General features: G+C 44.2%; 1 protein-coding gene and 1 pseudogene across 4 annotated transcripts; one reads left to right on the top strand and one right to left on the bottom strand.

The window, feature by feature from the left end:
- The first annotated feature begins 2,513 nt into the window (after positions 1-2,513).
- Positions 2,514-3,287, top strand: LOC127238510 (polycomb protein EED-like; annotated as a pseudogene).
- Positions 3,288-9,257: 5,970 nt separating this feature from the next.
- LOC127238408 (leukocyte immunoglobulin-like receptor subfamily B member 3) lies at positions 9,258-21,123 on the bottom strand. 4 transcript variants are annotated; one of them, XM_051207006.1, is made up of 18 exons: positions 20,914-21,123; positions 20,670-20,753; positions 20,220-20,504; positions 19,774-20,079; positions 19,231-19,512; positions 18,782-19,087; positions 18,199-18,483; positions 17,792-18,091; positions 17,197-17,481; positions 16,761-17,060; positions 16,249-16,545; positions 15,716-16,018; positions 14,055-14,174; positions 13,684-13,750; positions 13,570-13,607; positions 13,321-13,373; positions 9,979-10,134; positions 9,259-9,902 (listed from the first exon to the last, which is right to left on the bottom strand). In XM_051207006.1, exons 1-18 carry the CDS (start codon positions 20,945-20,947, stop codon positions 9,792-9,794), a joined length of 3,612 nt encoding a protein of 1,203 aa, XP_051062963.1. In that variant the 5' UTR covers positions 20,948-21,123; the 3' UTR covers positions 9,259-9,791. The 4 variants fall into 4 exon arrangements, with proteins under 4 accessions (XP_051062964.1, XP_051062963.1, XP_051062965.1 ...); XM_051207008.1 differs by having other exon boundaries at positions 20,670-20,734; positions 20,914-21,112; XM_051207007.1 differs by lacking the exon at positions 9,979-10,134 and having other exon boundaries at positions 9,258-9,902.
- Between the last annotated feature and the right edge of the window lie 1,799 nt (positions 21,124-22,922).

The following is a 22,922-nucleotide window of genomic DNA, read 5'->3' on the forward strand; positions in this document are numbered from 1 at the left end:
AACTCTACCTAGGGATAAAAGAACATTGATTACACACCCCACATGAGACAACAGTCACAGAAATAGACTCCACATAAATCAAGCTGGAGAACAAATGAATTATAGGCAGGTTCCTTAGAAGTGAGCTGTCAATACTGGGGTAAAGACTGACTGTTTTTGGTTTGTTTGTTGAGACAGGTTCTCACTATGTTGCCCTAACTGTACTGGAACTCAGTAGATCCACAAAGCAGTGTCACACTCAGCTGTTATGAACACTGTGCCCCATTATGCCCAGCAATACTGGGAAGTTCTCAGTGGTTATATTCATGGAAACAAGCTTTGCCTTAAACTTTTAAGTGCATATGGGGGTAGGTTCAGGAGCCTGTACACCGTGAAAGAATGCCAACAGGGCTACAGTTGTTTTATTTTTTCATATTTTTTAATTTAAATGTGAAACAAGCTTGTTTTCCATATCAATCCCAGTTCCCACACCCTCCTGTCCTCTCCTGTTCCCGGCACCAACCGCCATCCCATCCCCTTTCTGCTCCCCAGGGAGGGTGAGGCCTTCCATGGGGAGTCTTCAAAGTCTGTCATATCACTTGGAGCAGGGCCCAGCCCCTGCACCATGGGTCTAGGCTGAGGGAGTGTCACTCTATGTGGAATGGGCAGAGTCAAGGATCTCATTCTGACAAGAGAAAGGGGAAATGTGGGGATGATATAAGAAAAGGGTAGATTACTGAAGCTGCTTTTAGATTAACACCAAATGCTAGACATAAATATTTTACATTGGTATGGATTTTTGTATATAGATTAAAATTTAAGGTTATTTTTATACACCATGTATGTTTCTACACTTCTTTAATGTTTTGTACCTATGCAACTCATTTAAAAATGTAATGTATAATTACAAAATACAGATTAGTAATTATTTGTCTGTAGTAACCAAACTTGTAATCATGGTAAGTGTGCTGTCAAGGATACATATGTATAACACTTAGACCAAAGGATTGCCTTCAAACACTTCAGAGATGGACAGAATATGGCATTTAAGATGTTTTAATAACTGAAACCTTTTCATGACAGTGAGACACGTCTGATCGTGGAAGCACAAATTTACTTCAGAAAAGAAGGATGACATCATAGAACATCAATATGATGGTAGTCCTTATTGTAGAATAGTTATCTACAGAGCAAGAAAATCATTCCCTCTACTGTTGACAGTATGCTATCCAAGTTGGACAAGCAGGGCACAAATGAAGGCAACGGCTGAACATTGCCAAGACAAACCTGGTTAACTTAGCTGATAATTTTGGAAAATAATAAGTCCCACACCAGGCAACCTTGTCTACTCATCCTCTGTTCATGATGGTTTTTGCTGTGACACAAGAAGCAAGAGGAGCTAGAAGACATGCTTAAGAACAGAAAGGAAAAATTACATTGTGGGCATTCAATTGTGTATCGATATACTCCAATATAATTCATTAGGGAACTAGAGAGATAGAATAGTAACTAAGAATGGTAATACTCACATGTATACGGTATTCTTGATATGGGTATGACATCAACCATTGCTTCAGGATGCATACACACACACATCAGATGCTTAAAAGGTATGTGTGTTATATGAAGCTATTCCATGGGAGCTATGAACAAACCTCTATTCATGCAAGATAAGAAATATGTGATAGATAAAGTGAGGAGAGCACCAAAGTTGTGGATTGTTTACAAGAATAAAAATAAAAGGGATCCGAATCACTAAACCCAAAGGAAAAATGCATAATGGCTCATGAAAACTATAACACTGGATTGCCCTAAGCAGTCTGTAGCTAACTCAACAAAGTAGAGAGTGTTCTTTCAAAGGTGTGTCAGCCAGGGGACAGACAAAAGAACATCCCAGGACTGAATTTTGGAGTTAATGGCAGAATTAGTCGTGAGGAAGTAGGAGTTAAAGAGAACCACATTCTCCCCAGGTTGACTGAGGAGTGAACACAACCACTATAAAGCAGACTGTCACAGCAGAAGATGTTTCTGGAAATGTTGACAAGGCGTAGCTGAAGCTCTGAAAGAAGCTTGCCCACCCTCTCTGCCTGAGATTTGCATAGTTTCAGTAGTTTTCTTCCTCTGACTTCCTCGTTGCTTAGAATAGCCTTCCCCTCCTTATCCCCCTTCATCAAAACCACACTAATTCTACCTCCTCCACACTTCTCTCCCGACCACAGCTCCACATCAGGATCGCAGATTCTGTGTAGCATTTCCGGCACGGATGCTCACAGGAGTGATGCCACCAGCTTCCATTTTAGGCAAAGGATAACTTGAACTGTTAAACTTTGAACAGACCATAAACTCCTTGCTGCTTTCCTAAGGTAGAATTATGTTCATGTCTTTTCAGACAGGATTACTGTGGGGGTTTACCAGTCTGCTAACATGAAAGAGATTTAAAATCTGGGTTTTAATCCTAAGAGGAAGAAATAGACAGACAGACGGACGGACAGAAGATAGATAGTTAAAAGAACTGAGGCTCAGGGCAGTGAAATATGTCCAAGGGGCAAGTGTCGACAGAGCCAGCAGGAACAGACTGCTGCCTGCTGCCACGAAGCAGAAGTTGAGCAGCAACCTGGACCTGTTGGGAGACGAGAATGATGATGCTGTCAGTATTGAGAGAGGCACAAACATGACTGTGAATACAACAAATGCACCGGGAAGGAAAAGCTGGGGAAAGGGGAAATGGAAGTAAAAGAAATGCAAATATTCATTCAAATGAGTAAACAGCCTCAAGGAAGATCATAACCAGCCATTGTTTGGGGTTCATTTTAGCTGGCACAGGAAAAAGGGTAACCCATGGTGTTTGTACCTGTGGGGAGCAACGGAGTTATCTTATGTGAATGCCATTCACAAGTGGAAATCCGGTCATTGCAGTCCTGTGTAGATGCTAGTGCAGATGAAAATATGTATACTTGTGATAGTAACACCAGCCACTCTACTTGCTGTTGCTGGGTCTAGAGGCATAATAAGGAAATTGGTCCCATAACGGTGCAGTGCATAAAGCACTATGTTGGCCATGGAAATGCCATCAATGAGCGGAAATTCCACCCATGAGACCCAGATATTCTCCTGACAGTAAATATCATGATTTTGATTATGGAATATCATAAACAGACATGCTTGTGGCAATGTTTGGAGGTGTGAAAGAACACAAGGGTGAAGTTCTGAGGACTGGTCATGATCTTTTGGGTGAAAAGATAATGCTATGTGGTATACATCACTCTAAAATACACTGTGATGTGACGCTTCAGAACAAGGCCTATTAACTCCTACGTGTGCTTTTGGCAATGGAATCATTGAGTGTCCAATCACTGTTACCATGTTTCATGGGGTCACTGTACCCTAATGACCCTTACTGGTAGTGATAGAAACAATAGTATCACCCTTCATACTGAACTGTCACTTACACCTTGGTGACCTAGGCATTGTTTCTGAGAAGGTCCTCAGCTGACATCCCCAAAGCAACTGACCTTTCTTCCTTGAGTAGTCACGTCCTATGAGCTCTCTGGTCACTGAAAGTTATCAGGAGATTACTGGGACTGGCTCAGCCCAAATGATAGTTGTCAAAGATGTGTCTGCAAGGACATCAGAGGTCAAGCCCCATGACATTCCTTAGCCCTTATCCCATGTGAATTCTAACTCCTCTCACCACACTCAATGCCATCATGAGACCCAGTGTGTGAGACTAAGACTAAATCATGATGCTGGGTTTAGGGGAGAATTCACCCACAGGTGCCTAGATCCTCAGACTCAACCCTTTAATGAAGCTCCCTGTGAGAGGTTTGCGTCAAGATGCCTGAGGAGGCCATCATCAAACTGACGTTCCTACACTGGGACTACCCAGGTAACGGGTAGTGTCAGACACCCCCCTCCACCTAGGCTAATGTCCCCTCAACCTTATAATACTGGCCAAGCAAACAAACATAGGGAAATATATGTATGTATGTATGTATGTATGTATGTATGCATGTATGTATGTTCCTTTTTTCTACTATGACACTGACAGACAGAAGGACAAAAAACAAAGACGCTGTCCCCCTTAGGCTCAGAATACTGTTTCCATACTACTCAGTTCCTGTGCTGGAGACATATGGACACTCAGAGCAACTATTCCATTGTGCTTCCTTCCAGGCTTTAAAAAAAATGTCTGTCCTAGTTTTTCCACGACTTGGCCATCATTTCAGTGTATCCCCAAAAATGCTGTCCCCCACAGACAATAGGAAGCAGTCTAGAGCACACAACACCCACATTCCTAAGAAATGGTCTGGGTCGGTTTTGGCTGTTTGGTAGGTTATAGATGTTTGTAATCATTTAGGGTTTTATTACTGGTCATGGTCAGGGAGGACCATGCCAGGATTCTGTGGCATGTGGCTGACTTTGCTTTCTGAATCTTCAGGCAAGTTTTAATAAATCCTAAGTAATATACCACCACACTACCCCCTAGTATTGCACCTTTCACTATGTGCCCATACTCACCAAGGGGAAGAATGAATGTTAAAGCAGTCTGAAATCTAAGGGGGAAAATGAACATTTAAAATACCTTCTTCTTCATCTAGGGAGCCTACATGAGACAGACCTAGGTCCTCTACATGTGTGTGACAGTTGTGTAGCTTATTCTGTTTGTGAGGTCAACAGTAATTGGATCAGGACATGTCCCTGATGCTTGAGCTGCCTTTGGGGATCCTATTCCCCATGCTGGGTTGCCTCATCCAGACTTGATTCAGGGGGAAGATCATAGTCCTGCATCGACTTGAGGTGCCATGCTTTGCTAACTCCCATGGGAGGCCTCACCTTTCTCAACGGGTTTGAAGGAGGAGTGGAGGGCGAGTGGAGGTGAGGTAGGCAGAGGGAGTGGGAGGAGAGAAGGGAGGGGAACTGCTTTGGGAGGCAAAATAAATGAAAATATTTAGTTATTAAAAAAATAAAACCACTCAGTCTTGTTTGTGGTGATGTTTACTAAGTAGTGTGTGTGTGTGTGTGTGTGTGTGTGTGTGTGTGTGTGTGAGTCAGAGAGAGAGAGAGAGAGAGAGAGAGACTGTGTGTATACTGAAGTCCGAGAGTGCTTTGGTTCACCATGGTCATGGAATGTTCTGCAGTTGTGTTAATTTACATACTGTTGATTAGAACCATCAGACACAGCAGTAAAGATGATCCTGCGTCACAGAGTCACCTCACCCTTATGATGCAGCAGTTATACTGAAGTTGGGCAGTCACTGTCATCTACTTGGCTTGCTTTGCTGTGCAGCTGGAAGGCCCATTATTCCCCATGTGTCAGAGCCTTGACTGTCAGCATGGCTTAATTGGAAATTTGTGTGAAACACTTTATGATTGTCCAAAGGGGAAGTAATAGGATTATTGTCCCACTCTCTCTGTCTTGATTCTCAGCTGTTGAAGCTTCTATGGGCGCCAGGGTGGAGTTTCTCTCCACAGGTATAAAGTCAGGGCCCAAAAGATAACAGAATGAGAGCTTTCCTAACATGATCCTAAAAACATTCTTTCTCGTAAGGTTTTATTATTTTCTCCTTCTTTATCTTGGGTTTTTTTTTTCTCATTGATAGACTATTGAATAATAGTAGATAAAGCGGAGCTAATTTCCCCAACTGAATGTGCCAAGTGCAAGGGGATGATGCCTTCCTTGGTCTGTCCTTTGCTACCTGCACTAGGCAAGAGATCTAGCCTCAGGGTCATAAGAGTGAGAGAAGAAACCCTGTCCCTTGTAAGGAGTTTGGGTTTTTCCTCCACCACCAGTATTGTCCTGCCGCCGCGCCAGCCCCAATTAACACACAGAGACTCTGTATTTGATACAATGCTGTTGGCCCGGTTACTTGTTTCTTATCGGCTAGCTCTGCCTTAATTATTAACCCATTTCTGCTGATCTATGTATTTCTCTTACCGGGGAGCCGGCGGCATACTGCTTTCTTCAGACTCTCCATCTTGACTCCTCCTTCCTACTTCCTCCTTGTCTCCTAGTCCCTCCTATCTTCCTTTCCTCTTGGCCAACAGTGCTTTATTTATTAACCAGTATGAGAAACATATACAGAATGACATCTCCCATCAGTCCCTCCCAAGCTGAAGCTCACAGAACAGTGTAGGGAGTAAGGATTTTCCTGCCAGCTTCCGTCCTGAGGCTGCATCAGCCCCAAATAACGCACTGTGACTCTGTATTTGATATAAAGCTGTTGGCCCAGTACTAGTTTCTTATCGGCTGGCTCCATCTTAAGTATTAACCCATTTCTGTTGATCTATGTATTCTCACGTAGTCTTCTCTTACCGGGGAGTGGGCAGGCATTTTGTTTTCTCCAGAGTCTCCATCTTGACTTCTCCTTCCTACTTCCTCTCTCCTCCTTGTCTCCTAGTCCCACCCATCTTGCTTTCCCATTGGCCAACAGTGCTTTATTCATTAAACCAGTATGAGAAACATATTTACAGAATTGCATCTCCCATCAGGACAGGTCCTGCACCCAGCCTGAACTTCACATTAGAGCTGGCACCTTTGCTGGGGGCTCAGGTGAGCCAATCCTGAGAGTGAGAGAACAGAAGAACTAACACCACTTCCCTCCTCATATTTCCAATACAGAAATCAGGAGAAAGAGTCCTTCACCCTGGTAGTGTGATTGCTGGGGAACCAGGTCTGAGGACCTGAGAATAGGACAAGTGGCCCTGGCCCTGGCCCTGGCACTTGCTGCAGGCTGCATTGCCTGAGCTAAACTGATCAATGCTAGAAAGCTCATTCAAGTGGTGCCTCCCTGATAGGGAAGGAATGATTATAATGATTTTACTGACCAGGCTCTGAGTAGGGACAAGAAAGAGGAAGTTGATGGGAATGATTCTGCACAGTAAGAATCCACATCAGTGATCACAGCTAGTTTGAGAGAAAACACAAAGGCCACAGGATAGGACGGCAGGGACATAGGTAATGGATACTTAGCAGATTTGTAATTAAAGTTAACCTTTGCAGGGGTTAACAAAATGGGTCAGTGGTCCAATTCACTGACTGCTCCTCTGAGGACCCACGTTCAATTCCCAGCACCCACATGGCAGTTCACAGCCCTCTGTAAATAAAGTGCCAGGATATTCAAGTTTCTCTTCTGATTTCCTTGTGCACTGTATATATGTGGAATACAGATGCAGATAAAACATATATACACACAAAATAAAATAAGTTGGAATGAAACTTTGCAAAGTATTAAGTCTAGGCATATTTTTCAATCTAGTCTTCACTCAGAACTTTCTGTTTGAGAAAAGGAACAGAGACTAAGAGTCTCATCAAGACAAATAAACACAACTGTGTGTTTATCCACAGAGAGATTGAGCTCTGCCAAAGAAGGTAGACAGTGCATTTCATAACACAAGCCCATTTCCGATTCATCCTCTGCTTCCCCTGCAGATGCAATGTGACCACCAGCTTGCTTACCTAGCCTTACGGATTGTAGCATCCCCTTTAGTAGCTGTAAATCAAAATAACTTCTCCCTTGGTTTGCTTTCTGTCATTGTGTCACAGAAAAGGAATGGGACAGCACCACCCTAGTCCATTTAAAGGAAACAAAAACAGCCAACACCACTTTCCTAGTTATAAAGAAGAAAACATAGCCCACCTCTACCCATTCTCATTGTTATATCTGACACCCTAAAGTTTATGTCTTGTAGTTTCAGATCTTACACTAAGTTGCTGGATGGATCTTTAATTTATGTATACACAATGTGAGAGGCAAGGATCTATTTTCAGTCTTTGGCCTGAAACCCCAGTGTTGTCATTTAAATAAATTAGTTTTTATTCTGCAAAGTACATTTGACATCTTGTTCAAAATTTACAGGGATATAAGGGGATGGGATTATTTATCATTAATCTGTACTTCTCTATGTTCTCCCTGCTTGTAAAATGTTGACTACAGATTCTCATATATGTAGTAGGAATGAAAAATGGTTAACTATCCGGGGTGAAATGGGACGTGGTTAGAATGGAGTGGGTGTAGGATGGGAGCATGAAAGATCAAGAATTCAGAGTCAGCCGAAGGACAGGCAGGAGAAGCAATACCCCGACAGAGGGAGCCAATATAGATTTATAGACAAACCTGGTGCCAGAGAAATTCTCAGGGATCGACAAGGATGACCACTCCTATGACTCCTAGCAACCAGGAGAGGGTATCGGAATGGGCCTTCCTCTTTAATCAGATTAATGACCACCCTAAATGTCATCATAGAACCTACATCCAGTAACTGATGGAAGCAGATGCAGTGACCCTCAGCCAAGCACTGGGCTGAGCTCCTGGAGTTCAGGTGAAGAGAGAGAAGATAGATCATATGAAGAAGGAAGGTCAAGATCATGAAGTGGAAAACCACGGAGACGGCTAACCCAAGGTAGAGGGAGCTCAAAGACTGTGGTCTAACAGCTGGGAAACTGCCTGCAAATGAACTAGAACCTCTGAATGTGGGTGACAGATATGTGACTGAATCTGTTGAAGGACTGGTTGTGGCATCAGAACATACGCAAGGGGCATAACTGGATTTTTGGAGCCCACTCTCTATGGTGGAATAACCTTCTCAGCCTTGATGGGGGAGGTTGGCCCTACCTCAACTTGGTATGTCAGACTCTGTTGACTCCACAAGGAAGGCCTTACCCTGTCTGAGAAGTGGATAGGTGTAGGAAGGGTAGGGGTGAGGGAAGGTGAGACAGGAGGAACTGGGTGGGCACAGAAAATGAAAATGTTTAAATTTAAAAAATCACAAAAATTACAGTCAAGTGGATGAAACTAGAAAAAGATGGGGGGAAAGATATTGCATGTGCTCTGTCTAGCAAAACATACCAACTAAAGACTTTCTTGAAGGCCTTGATGAAAGGACAAAGGGAGCTTTAGTTCTATGTCCTTGTCCTGAATCAGACATGAAACAAGTCTAATGCTGGTTCCAGTGGCTCCCAGGAGTCCAGTTTGAAGCTGAAAGGGACGAAACACTGACTCCCAGGCTGTAGTTATCACCTAAAGCATTCTTCATGTTCGCTGTGTTCTGATTCTCAACATTGTCTGGCTTGTCTCTCTGCTAAACCTTGCCCTAAACCTTCTGGAAAAATTATATAAGACACTAAACTTCTTTACAAATTTGCTTGGCATAAGACATCGTAATACTACAAACCTAACTATTCCTTTTATATTGTTTACTTCTTATCCCAGGTCCTCCCATCAACGCCATGATGCCCAGGATATGTATTTCTGCTGGTTCAGATAGGTTCTAAATATTTCAGTTTCTTACTGCAATTATTATGTTTACTTCATTATTTATTTTCAAATTTATTGAGATAAAGTTGAGATATTCAGAGAAAAATGTTTGAAACATTTAATATGACTCTCCATATATATATATATGATAACCACTAATGAAAAAGGAAACAATGATTTTGAAAGAGAATGGAAAAGATATCTATAGAAATGTCTGAATGGAGGAAAGGAAAGAGGAAAATGTAATAATATTCCATACTCAAACATAATAAAATAAAATACAAAGCCACTATCTTTCACTCTTTCTTCTGTCCTTATTTTATCTGTTGGTTTTTGACAAAGCAACTGCCTCATTTATGAAAATTGAGGGGCATTACTTATCTCTGATGACAGAATCACCTGTACCCAGAATTCTCAGAATCTCCCAGAGACTGGTTATGTCTGCACAACGACTGTGCACCTCAGACAGATCTAGTTTTCTGACACTCCTGAGTCCTCCCTGCCGTACAGAAGGCAGAGATTGGATCTCCCTGGACTGGTAGCCAACACAGGAGGTTCTCAAGAGGGATGTTTCCACCTGGAAGACGAGAGGTTCACCTGGCCCTGCCTTGGTGTCATGATGCACAGCTGGGCATAGGTCACATCATGGAGCTCACCAGATGTATCAGCCTGGGGTGGAAAAGTATAAAAGAAAGTTAATCTCGGGCACTGGGAGCGTGGGGGGACTGGAGAAGTTATGACAAACCTGCTCATCTATCACTTGGTCTCCTTTTGCCCTTGGGTCACTTGAGGCCTGTAATTCCTTTGACTTGAGGGAAGAAGGAGTGATTTGTGCCCTTGTGAGTTGGGCGGGTTTCACCTGGGCATACAAGACATTGGAGGGATCTTCCTCGCATTGGTTCTGCATCAGAGACACAAAGAAACAACGGGAGTCATCCTGGTTCCAAACAACGCTATTGACCCATATTTCAACAGTGTGTAAGAATGATACTTCAGATATTTACATCAAACTAAGTCATTGCACGTGGGATCATCTAGGATTTCCTGGGGACGTTGAGTGACTATTAGTTTCCCCTCAGCACTTCTGACATATTGTCAGGACACACTGACATCCTCTCCAGTACTAACATCTTTTAGGAAAAAGAACATGCCTGCCCACGGGACACTTGGATCTGCCATGTAACATACCAAGATATGCCGGTTCATAACAGACTTGTATGAACCTCTCTACTCAGATTTACCTCAGAAGGCTTTCTTCTTTTTTAATTTGTTTATTAGCTCAGTTAATTTTTGTATTTATTTACATAGAGAACTCAGTTTCTCCTCCCTCCCCTCCTCCTTTTCCCTTTCCCCAGGCTCCTATCGAACCCCTCCCCATCTGTTCCTCCTCCATGTCCGTTCAGAAAGGGGAAGGACTCCCAAGGGTGTGAACCAAGCATGTCGCATCAAGTTAAGCTAGGACATAGCTATTCCTCCTGCATCAAGGCTGTGTATCGTAATCCAGCATGGGGAACAGGTTCCCAAAAGCCAACTAAGAACCAGGGACATGTCCTGACCTCACTACTGGTTAACTATACAAACAAACCAAGATATGAAACATTTACACACATGCAGAGAGCCTAAGTCTGTCCATTGCAGATTCCCTAACTATTGGCCAGAGTCTATGAAGTCCTTGGAGCTCAGGTCAGCATCTCTGTGTGTTCAACCATCACTTGACCCACATGGCTTGTACAACAACTCCTTCCTTTCTTCAGGAGGACTCCTGAGCTGGGCCCAGTCAGAAGGCTTCTTTCAAGTTCCCCAAAATTCACACTGACCATCTTTGTCTCACATAACCTCATCCCATATGCTCTAATAGACTTCCTTCATACACTTTGCATTGGTCAGTCTTAGAGTTGACCTCGATTTCATCTCCTGTTTTAGCTTGACACAATGTGTAAGGAGCACAGTCCCTTGCTATATCTCCAGCCCTTGCAGAAGCATGGGTAAGAGGGAAATATAGGAACTGGGGACATGAGTCAAGCAACAGAGTGGTTGTTATGTAAACATGAGCACCTCAGTTTGATCCACAGTGCCCACATAAAAAAGGAAAACCAAGATGCACATTCCTGGGACTTAGCTTACGGTGAAATAGAGATAGGCAACCAGTACTCCATAGCAACAATCCTTCCAAATAAATAGCATCATGGACATTGAGAGAGCATGTCATAACTCATCAGAGAAGATGAGTAAGAGAAAAAATAGAAGAGATTGGATAACTGACCCGTGTCTCCTGCCTTGCACACATGTGCTTGCACACATGTGCACGAACATTAACAGTATATGTTTCTTGTTTACTTGGGTTTCCTGTTAATGTACTTGGTAATTTTGGAACTTGAGCTTAAACCCAAAGGCATTATACAGCTAAAGTAATCTCTTTGCCTTTGAGCTACAAATTCTAACCCTCATATTTTTCCCCCCTCTGAGCCCCAAGAAGCATTCTAGACAAAAGAAAAACCTAAATTGTGTAAAAGTCACTTAAGGAATTGCTCAGCATCTTTAGCCATCCAGGAAATGCAATTTGAAATTACTCTGAGATACCATATTACACCTATCAGAATGGTCAAGATCAAAAACACTGATGACATCTTACGGTGGTAAGGATAGCGAGTAAGGGGAACACGCCCCCATTGCTGGTGTGAGTGCAGACGTGTACAGCTGCTTCGGTAATCACTATGGCAGTTTCTCAGAAAGCTGCATATCAATCTACCTCAAGACCCCGTGATATCACTCTTGGGCAAACACCCCAAAGGTATACTCTCCTATCAGAAGGTCACTGCCTTGTGTTCATAGCACATTATTCATAGTAACAAGAATCTAAAAACAACCTTTATGCCCTCTCAGCTAAAGAATGGACGAAGAAAATATGGTTACATGTACACAGCGTATTACTACTCAGCAGTGAAAAACACAATGACAAAATGAAATTTGCTGACAACAGGTTGGAACTACAAAAAAACAACCTGAGTGAGGTGACCGACACACAGGAACACAAACATGGCTCCTGAGATAACTGGGACAGTAGTGGGAGGAAGAAGGGAAGGCGGGAATAGAGGGGTAGAGGGGGGTAGGGTAGGAGAACATGAGGCAGGTGGAGGCTGAACCTGGGGGAAGGACAGACAGGGATAGAAAGGAAAGAGGTATATATATCAATTGAATGAGTCATTATGGGGCTAGGGAAAAACCTGGCACTGGAAATTTCCAGGGAATCCAAAAGGATGACCCAGCTAAGTCCTTAAGCCTTAATGGAGAGGATACCTAAACTGGCCTCCCCTGTAAACATTTTGGTGACTACATGGATTATCATCACAGAACCTAAGTCCAGCAACTAATGGAAGCAGAAGCAGAGATCCACGGCTAATCACTAGGCAGAGCTCCCGGAGTCCAGTCAAAGACAGGGAGGAGTGATAATTTGAGCAAAAGGGTCAAGGTCATTTTGGGGATACCCGCAATGACAGCTGACCTGAGCTACTGCAAGATCAGTGACTCTGGGCCGACAGGAAGGGAACCTGCATTAAACTGGACTGGGCCCTCTGTGGTGACAATTGTGTGGCTTGGGCAGTCCCTGAGGCCACTGGCAGTGGGACAAGAATTTATTCTGAGTACTTGAACTGTCTTTTTTGAGCCCATTCTTTTTGGGCTCAATCCAGATATAAGGAGAGGGCCTAAAAATTATGTGCCAGAATTTGCTGACTCCTCATGGGAATCCTTACCCTCTCCAAGGAGTGAACGGTGGTGGGAGAAGATAGAGAGAGCAGGAGAAGATAGGGAGACAGAACAGGGATTGGTATGTAAAATGTGAAAATATTAAATAAAAAGATAAAGTAAAAAGGAGGCCAATAAAAGAAGCATTCTAGAAACAAAAGAGAAGACGAGGAGTCAGAAAGTAAGGGCTTTGTTCTCAAAACTAAACAAAGAAAAACTGAGGGCATAGCTTACAGAATATAGGTGCTTGTACAAACTAATGGCTGATACAAGGCAGCAGAAATTACTCTAGGCTTATACTGGGTCATATATTGTTAGCATTGTGGATAAGCAAGAGTCTCACCAGAACATCCAGCTCCATGCTGTCTGTAGGCTGTCCGACCTTCACAGTAGCATCTGTCATAACAAAACATTCATGTCCTCCACTGACCAGAATGCCAGGATATCTCCCTTCCCCAGACCCCTGATCTATCCCAAATAGGGAAAGAGAATGTGTAGGTGAAAGGGGGGCGTAGAAGGTGTCCCAGATGCTTCCCCGCCCCATCATGCTGTGAACTCAGGCATCTCCACCCCTGGGCCCTCTTCCTCTCACACAAGATTTCTTCCTGGATGGCAGGAGCTGGGTAGGAGCTGTGAAAACAATAAAGTGTCAAGTGGCAGTGATGGAGGTCAGGTGGTTATGTTTATGTTTCTGGGCATGAGTTACCTATTCTGGAGGCTTTTGTCCCTGGTCACTGGATCTGCAAGAGGGTGCAGGTCGGTCTTTGTATGGGCTGCAAGAGAGCAAGGAGACTCAGCCAGGAGGGTGGAACACCCTACCTAGCACCTTCAGAAAAAGAAAAAATATAAACAACTCATTGCATGTGTGTTAAAATCGCTCAGGAGGTGGAAAAGCCCATACAACACAGGATATTGCACATATTTCCACATCACATTTTATGTGAAGGGTCTGTGATTTTTTTTCTAAACTGATGTGTCCCAGTCTCAGCTTCCCCTGGGGCGGATGCCCTGAGCCCCTGCTTAGAGAGCCCACACTGGAACCCACACTGAGACCCAGGCCTCCCATACCCTACTCACCTCCCTTTTTGTCTTTGGTCTGATTCCTGAGTCTGAAGAGAAGGAAAACGATGAGGAGGGAGAGCAATAAGAAGACCGCCACAGAGACCCCAATCACAGCCTTTGGGTACCTGGTCACTCCTAAGAGACAGGTGAGATCATGCATAAGGAATTGTGCATGAGAACCCACTGTGAGAATAAAGAAGCAATGGCAGAGCCTATGTGCATCTGCACTAGGATTTCTGCACACATGTTACGGTTCTTGGTTTAGTGTTCTGTGGGGGTACTTCGGAAATTGGTAATGAGTGTGTATCTGACACGTTTGCCTGCACTTCAGACACTATTCTTCCTACTGGGTGGCCTCACCCTGCCTCGATGTGAGGATTCGTGCTTGATCTTACAGTATCCTGTTGTGGCATATCTGTTCTTTTCTGTGGGAGATCGTGCAGGGATCATGGCTCTGGAGGAGAGTGACTATGTCTGGAGGGACTTGAATGAGTAGAAGGAGGGTAATCAGCAATCAGGATATATTGTATAAAAGATAAATAGATAAATAAATAAATAGAAAGAAAACCTTCCGTGTCAGTGCCCCATGTAATTCTATCTATGATTGTATTTCCTACCCATGATTCCCATGGTTTTGCAACATGGGACCATTTCTGAACACTTGCACTCATATTCCCTGACCCAAAACACCCAGAATAAAGGTGCTTGGATGAGAATTGATCCCAAGGTGTCTTGCCTCATACCATGTTCCATACACTGAAGCTAAAACTCATGGACTGAAAGAAAGGATCCTTGATGTCCTGCCCTATCTCTGTGCCACGCCCCTACACAATGTCACTAATACAGTGGCAAATGGAGCAGAACCATTTTAGAGCAGGAGTCATGAGTCGTTCTCTGTAAGACAACGAAACAGATAAGATCATCATTACAAGGAACTGAATTTCTGTGCCAAGGACCCCCCATTTACACTTGTAGATACTAAAAAATAAACAGAAGAGGGGCTAGCGCATGTCAACTACTCCAGACAAGAATATACCAACCACATAGCTTGCTGAACACTCCCTGCACAAGAGTTCTTGCGTAGACCTCTATAGCCAGAAATAACAGACATGAAGAGCTTTTTTAAATAGCCTGACACATTAGATGGGGACAATCTAGGGAATTGGCACCTGCTATTATTTTATGTGTTTCACCATAAGACAGGCCAGCAAGATCACACTTCATCAGGGTGTTTCCCTTACAGACTAGCTTCTGAACTTCTCAGTTTCAATGAGAACATACTGGAATCCCTGCTTGACACCCAGCAGCTTTATCAACATCCAAGCTGGTAAAGGAAGGAATTTCCTGGGGACAGAGTGTCTACATGCACAAAATAAGAAACAATCTTCCTAGACAGAAAAATCTAAAGCATCTATAGGAATGGATATTTAGACCCCAGGCAACTGTGGAAAATTTGTTGAGGGAATGAAGTGCAGAAGGGCGAAATAACTATCTCATCTCTGCTCAGTCCCCTAGAACCTCCCAGCTTCCTCCCTGGAATCTTCTATATTCCCATGAAGTTGTGGTGGTTTTTAGTTGGGAAATCTCAGTTCATTTCTTAATCTCTACATAGATAAATTCCTAGATTGATTATCCTGAGTAACCCTCTGAGCTAACAAAGGCCTCGGTCACCTTACCTGAGACTCCGATATCCACAGAGTCACTGGTGTGTGACAACAAGAAAGGGGATGAGCGTTCAGAACCAAAGCAGACATAGGAACCTCCAAGGGCTGAGGTCACAGCACTCATGGAGAATTCTGCCTCATATTGTGGACCTTGAGACTCTGATCTTTGGCGCATGTGAGGATGGGCTGCACCTTCCTTGAATAGAAAGAAAGTGTCCACTGGGACTGATGACTGACACAGTAGAATCACATTCTCTCCTGAGGACACAGTAGTTCCTGGATGCATGGAGAGATTAAGTGTGGCAGGGGGGTGTCCTAAAGAGAAGACAAATGAGTGAGCAAGTGAAGGCTCACAGTCATTGCTCTAAGCTCCCCATTCAGAACTAGCCTCTATATTTTAACAGACAGTCCCTTGTCCACTCTCTCATCCCTGGACATATTCCGCCCTGGAGATGCTCATCATCATCTTAATGATGAATCCCAGATCTTCTCCCAGCTGAGTCTGTGCCCATATGGGTCTCAACTGAACGCAGTGTATTCCTTACCTCTGATCAGGATATCCAGAGGGTCACTGGGGGCTGACCACTCAGACGAGTTGCTGTGTGCACCAAGGCATCTATAGCGACCACCAAGGAAGAAATCCACAGAGCCCAAGGTGAAGTTGGCATGAAAATGTCCATCCTGTGGCTGATGGACAGAGACCTGTATGAAGTCTCTTTCTCCCTCCTTGTAGAGAGCAAATCTGTTGCAATTTGTCTCAGAGGAACATATGAGTGTCAGGTTCCCTCCAGGGGCCAGGACCGTTCCATGTTGGGTCATCAGGTAGGGCTTCCTTGATAACCCTGGAAGCAGGACAGACAGGGGGTCAACAGCTGCCTCTTACATTCTATTCCATATACCATCCTGCTCTGACAGGGCAAAGGCCTTTCCCACTCTGGACCTTAACAGTCAAGAGCTCTCTTCATCCATTATGCCCTCGAACACTCTATGAGGTGGAATGGCTTATTATGAGGGTTTTCAGTGTCAAACAGTTGAGTGAATGAGAAGACCCCCTCACCTGAGACGTGTATCTCCACAGAGTTACTGGCCTCTGACCATACGTGTGAAGTATTTTTATAGTACCCATAACATCTGAAGGGCCCATTCTTGCTTATCGCAGAAATCTCAGGAAACACAGCCTGCGACTGTCCATTGTTTATCAACTGTGCCTTTTGTGTCCTGGAGAACTTCAGATCTGCCCCAGTCAAAATGAACCAATTGTATCCTTTGGATGAATTACACTGAAAGGTCACATTCCCGCCTGAGGTCACCACAGGCCTGGGCAAAGAAGACAGAGTAGGTTTGTCACGATAGACACCTAGGAGAGGAAGAGGCAGCCTGTTAAATGAAACACAGTCCACATTGTCTCCATCAGATAAGCTGTGGAAGAACTCCTTTGGGAGATTATTTCCTGTGGACAGAAGCAAAGATTGTGACACATAGTGTCCTCTCACCTGTCACCACCAGCTCCAGGGTGTCACTGCGCTCTGTCCACCCAGCAGAGGTGAAAGAGTAACAGTTATACCGCCCTGCATTCAACCATGTCACGGATGGGATAGAGAATTTTGCCTTATGATTGTGGTCTATTTGGGTCTCCATATTGCTGGGTTCTGGTCTTCCCTCTTTATGTATCACATATGAAAGGGCTTCTACGGTACCCTCACACCAGATGGTAACAGGAGTCCCAGAAGAGACCACAGAGCCTGGTTGTGCCCAGATTCTGGGTTTATGAAGGTTCCCTGAAAAGATGTAGAAGGAAAAACAAATGCATCTGTTAGGACCTTTGGACATAAAAGCTCCCATTTGACAATTACGCTTCAGCTGATTTGCAACAGAAGGACACAAAAAGACCTGACTCTTCTCTTGACTCATTAGGTCCACTGTGATTGTCCACCCACAGGTTTGAACCTCTAGCCTAGATTTATCACACATTTGGTGAAACTGCTGTCAATAAAACTGTCTCTTGATCACCCATAACAGATCAGGTCCTTTCATGCCATTCTGTGTCTGTTGTAATATCATTCAAAGACAAGGCTGGAGTTCCCTTACCTGACACCAGGAGCTCTAGGTCGTTACTGCTCACTGACCACAACTGGGGGCTAGTCAGGTTATAGCCATAGCATGTGAACTTCCACCTCTGGTTGGGAGTCACAGGCCCGACACTGAAGTTGGCTCCTGAGAGCCTGTTTATTTTCTGTGAGGACAAAGGCCTGGAGAACTTCTGTTCTTCCCTCATTAGAATGAATTCATTATATGCCTGTCGTGACACACACTGAAGAGTGACTTTCTGTCCTGGGGTCACCACAGGACTGGGAAGGGCTGACAGGGTGAGTTTTCTTGAGTAAAGTCCTAGGAGAAAGGAAGAAGCCTGTTAAGTGGAAACAGAGAGTACACATGGCCCCCTTTTTCCGGAAATCGAGGAGGAAGTTACTAGGATTGACGAATTATTCTCTCACCTGTCACCACCAGTTCTAGAGGGTCACTGGGCTCTGACCACCCTGCAGATTCATAAGAATAGCACCAGTATTTCCCTGCATGCTGCCTTCCAATGGATGCTATGGAGAACACAGCCTTGTTACCAGGATCTTTTGGAGTTTGACTATCCAAGGGTCCTGGACTTCCTTCTTTGTAGAGGAAATATTTCTGGGTTTCCTTAGTCCCCTCACACAAGATGGTCACATCATTCCCTGAGGCAATCACAGAACCTGGCTTGGCCCACAAGGTGGGTTTTTTCAATGTCCCTGGAAGGACATGGGTGAAAATGAGTGGGACATTGAACAGCTTCACAGTTAAAGTCAAACTTGCTGCTGCTCTTGTCTTAAACCACTGGGTAGAAAAGGAACAGTAGTGCCACGGTAAGAATACTCATCTGTCTCCTCATCCTTCCAGGATTCAGTGGCACTATGCCTTCCCTCATTTTCTGTGCCTTGGCTCCCAGTCTGTCTGCTGTGTCAATGATCTCAGCCCTGGCTCTTCAGGCACACCACACACCATAGTCCAGCAGAATGTGATTACACAGAGTATCTGAGGCTTCCTCACCTGAGATGACCAGCTCCAGAGGGTCACTGCCTGCTGACCACACCTGAGGATTCCTTTTGTAAGAGCCATAGCATCTGAAAATCCACCTTTGGCTGGAGATCACTCGACCCACTTGGAACATGGCCTGGAAAACCCCAGTGTGTTTGTGTTTATTTTGTGACTTCTGAGAAATGGAGAACTTTTGACCATTCTTAGTTAAAATGAACCAGTCATAACTTTGATGTGAGCTACAGTACAGGGTCACAGGCAATCTTAAGTTTACAACAGGGTTTTTCGGGATTGACAGGGTGGGTTTGTTGTAGACTCCTAGAAGAAATAAAACATACACAATTAAAGTGTCCCATACAGTCTGAATTGTTTTCCATGTCTGGACTTTGATGGTAGATACTGCTACAGCACTCTTTTCTTGAGAGGGACATTCGGGGCTAAGATTTTGAGTGTCTTCTCACCTGCCACCACCAGCTCTAGGGTATCACTGTGTGCTGACCATCCAGCAGAGGTGAGAGAGTAACAGTGGTACATCCCTGCGTGCAGCTGGGTCACAGACGGAATGATGAATTTTGCCTTGTTTAGAGCTTTTGGGGCCTGTTGCTCCCAGAGTTCTTGGCTTCCCTCTTTATGTATCACATATATTTGTGTTTCCAGGGTCGCCTCACACCAGATGGTAACGGGACTCCCTGAGAGGATCACCAAGCCTGGCTCAGCCCAGATACTGGGTTTCTGAAGGGTCCCTACAAAAAAGGAAAAGAAAGGGGCTGTATATGTTAGAATTGCACAGAGAAGGTCACACTAGCCAGGGACCTGTAAGATGATCAGCAATAGCAGGACATATAAAGTCAACACTTTTTCCAGGGTCTTTGGTTCTTCTGCTAGAATATCATTCTGTGACATGGAAGTCAGTAGCATTGGCTCTCACTCAACTAACACACATCAGGTCCATTCCTAGAATGTCAGTTCATTTACACTCAAAGGAAACTCCTGCATATCCTTACCTGAGACCAGGAGTTCCAGGTGGTTACTGGTCACTGACCACAGCTGGGGGGTGCTACTATAGTAGCCATAGCATGTGAACCTCCACCTCTGGTTGGTGATCACAGGACCGACTGTGAACCGGGCTCCAAGTATGCCAGTGTGTGATATTTTCTGTGAGGAAGCTCGTCTGGAGAACTTCTCATCATCCTTCATTAGAACGAACTTGTTATATGGATTTTGTGATGCACACTGAAGGGTCACCTTCCCTCCTGAAGTTACCACTGGGCTGGAAATGGCTGACAAAGTGATGCTGTTGGGGTGAACTCCTAGGAGAAAGGAGGGAGCATGTTATTTGGACTTTTATGAGAAGCAGTCTTCCCATCTTCTCAGAATTGAGAAAGGGAGTCTCAAGTGAGCATAGTCTTTTCTGAAAGGCAATCCTGGGGTTGGGGGAGGGTTCTCTCACCTGTCACCACCAGCTCCAGGATGTCACTGCGTTCATATGAGCCATCAGAGCTTTTATATTGACACCAATATTGTCCTGCATTGTTCCATTGAACCAATGAGATAGAGAATGTGGCCTTGTTCTCCATTTCTAGAATGGTTGTTGGCGTCAGGTATTCTTGACTTCCTTCTTTGTAGAGATGATATTCCTTGGCCTCTACGGGGCTCTCACAGAAGAATGTCACATGACCCCCAGTGGCTACCACATTACTTGGCACTGTCTTCAGTGTAGGTTTAGGAAGAGCCCCTGAAAATAAATTGACCGTTGGTTCCACAGATCTCCCAATCCAATAAAAGTTTTCTGACCAAGGCCTCCCCACAGAAATCCCCCCAAGGCACAAGCCCTCAGTCACAGGCATCCCCAGCATCAGGCCTCACCTGCTGCTCCCCATCTGCTCTGTCCATGAGTTACCTGTAGTGTACGCCCAGGAAGTCCATTCTGGGGCAGCTGTGAAGACACCTGCCAGCACTGGGATCCTGACGTCCCCACTCAGTCCTGCAAGAGAGTTACCTGTGAGTGTTTGCACTGAAACATGAGTACATCATCCACTTCCTGTGCCTTCTAGAGTCGATGAGACATCCTAAAGGCCCAAGTCATGATTGTGAGGTGGATTCCTTCTCACACAGGAATTCCTCATCCCCATTTGGTATCTCACCAAGATACAGCAGGAATGTAACAAAAAAGGTCATGGCATCTCCCAAGTGCCACAAGTTGCAGAATGTTGGTCTCCTTTCCAAACACACACACAGGAGATGAGTGACTTCTGCACGGTTGTTTCTGCTTCCTATCCTGTAGATGACATATTAGCAGCTGCCGAGGAAGAGGAACTGCCCTAACTAGGCGCCTGACTCTTCCTCCCTATGCTGTGATGGGTTGGGCTCCAGAATGTGTGACTTCTACCTCTCTGTGGTTCTTTACTTTTTTTTTCTTTCTGAGACCAAACCTCTTGAGCTTCTTACACATCTCAGGCTCCTCCTTCTTCGCCCTGAGCTTCCCATTTGCTGGTTTGAAAACCCAAGTCTGACTGTGCTCTCTTCCTGCAGAACATCTCCATTTTAACCCTCCTCATCTGCCTGAATGCTCCCAGTCACCACAGAACAGACCTTAACCCAAAATACACCTGGCGACTTCTTGAACCACATTTTCACATGAGGGGCTCTGAGGAGGTTGGTCTGTTTCTTTCAGAGCTTCTTCTTGATGCTCATTTACTCCTTCAGCCAGACCAAACTAATGACCACTTTTCAAGCCTGCCTGGTAGATGCTTTTGGGATGTTTGTGAACTTTACCTAGGGATACAAGAACAGTGCCAACACACCCCACATGCAACAACAGTGACAAAAACAAATACTCCACACAAATTAAACTGTGGAACAAATGAATTATAGAAGGGCTCCATAGAAGTGTGCTGTCAATATTGGGGGGGGTCTGGTTGTTGTTTGTTTGTTTGTATGTTTATTTGTTGAGACAGGTTCTCACTATGTTGCTCCATTGTATTGGAAGTCACTATGTAAACCAGACTAGATCCACCAGCCAGTGTCACACTCAACTTTTGAGAACAGTGTGCTCCATTATGCCCAGCAATATTGGAAACATCTCAATGGTTACATCCATGAAAAAAAGCTTTGCCTGCACCTTTTAACTACCTATAGGTCTGATGGAAGAGGATTAGCTTTAGGAGCATCTGCATTATGAAATAATGCTAATAGGGCCACTGTTATATAGGTCACCTTGTGCAACTGAAACTTCAATAGGAGAAGTGGCTTGCCATGCTGGAGAGCAGTAATCCATAGCAAAAGAAGATGGAGGTTAATGCTGCTGGAAGGATACTGAACAGAAGAGACACATTGGGCACCTTATCCTTCAGTTTTCAGGATGAGCACAGAGGAGATGTGCAGGAAAGTGGGGAAGGAAGTGTGGTATTTTCATGGCTCTTGGTTTTATTATATTCTGCTAAATATCTGTGATAGATTCATTGCCTTTTTCTTAACAATATACATTATTTGTATAGGAACAACCTATCAGCATTCTTTCCTCTTTGGTGTTCCTATTTCATTGTTCAGAATCCTGGTTTATGTGAAGGATGAATTTGATTTAATACCTGTTCTATCACGAATGTCCACTCTAACTTAAATGTTGTTGGCATCTTAGCTAGGAGTCTCAGCACCATCCTGATTGTCTAATATCAGCATCATTTCCATAGTACTTATGAGTTCAGGAGTGCTTGGGATTTGAACATTCAAGGAATGGTTAACTTTCAGAAGGTTTTACAATGTAGTTGGGGAGAAAGAGCGTTTTGGTCATTTAATGTTATGGTTAAAGGGCCCCAGTCTGCTCTTACATTCTGCAGATGATTAAGACATTATGTCTAAACTGTGGTTGTCATCAAAATCATGAGCTGAAAAACGGAACTAAAAACTTCCCCAACCTGAAAGTTCCTAAAACACATATGGTTCCCTGTTCTAGAAAAGAGGCCAGTCCTGTTCAGTACTGAACCTACCCTTGTGAAGGGCCATTGCAAGGAGACTTTCTCTTCCATGGTGGCTGAGGTAGAGTCAGGGATCCAAGAGTGCTTGTAGCAGTGTATCTTTGTGCTCTATCTGCAGATGGGCACTGAAATAGCTCATATTACTGTCTGGTGTCAACAGTGACATTAAAATAGATCAA

This window comes from Phodopus roborovskii, unplaced genomic scaffold, assembly GCF_943737965.1.
Source record: "Phodopus roborovskii unplaced genomic scaffold, PHOROB, whole genome shotgun sequence".
Classification (NCBI taxonomy): Eukaryota; Metazoa; Chordata; class Mammalia; order Rodentia; family Cricetidae; genus Phodopus; species Phodopus roborovskii.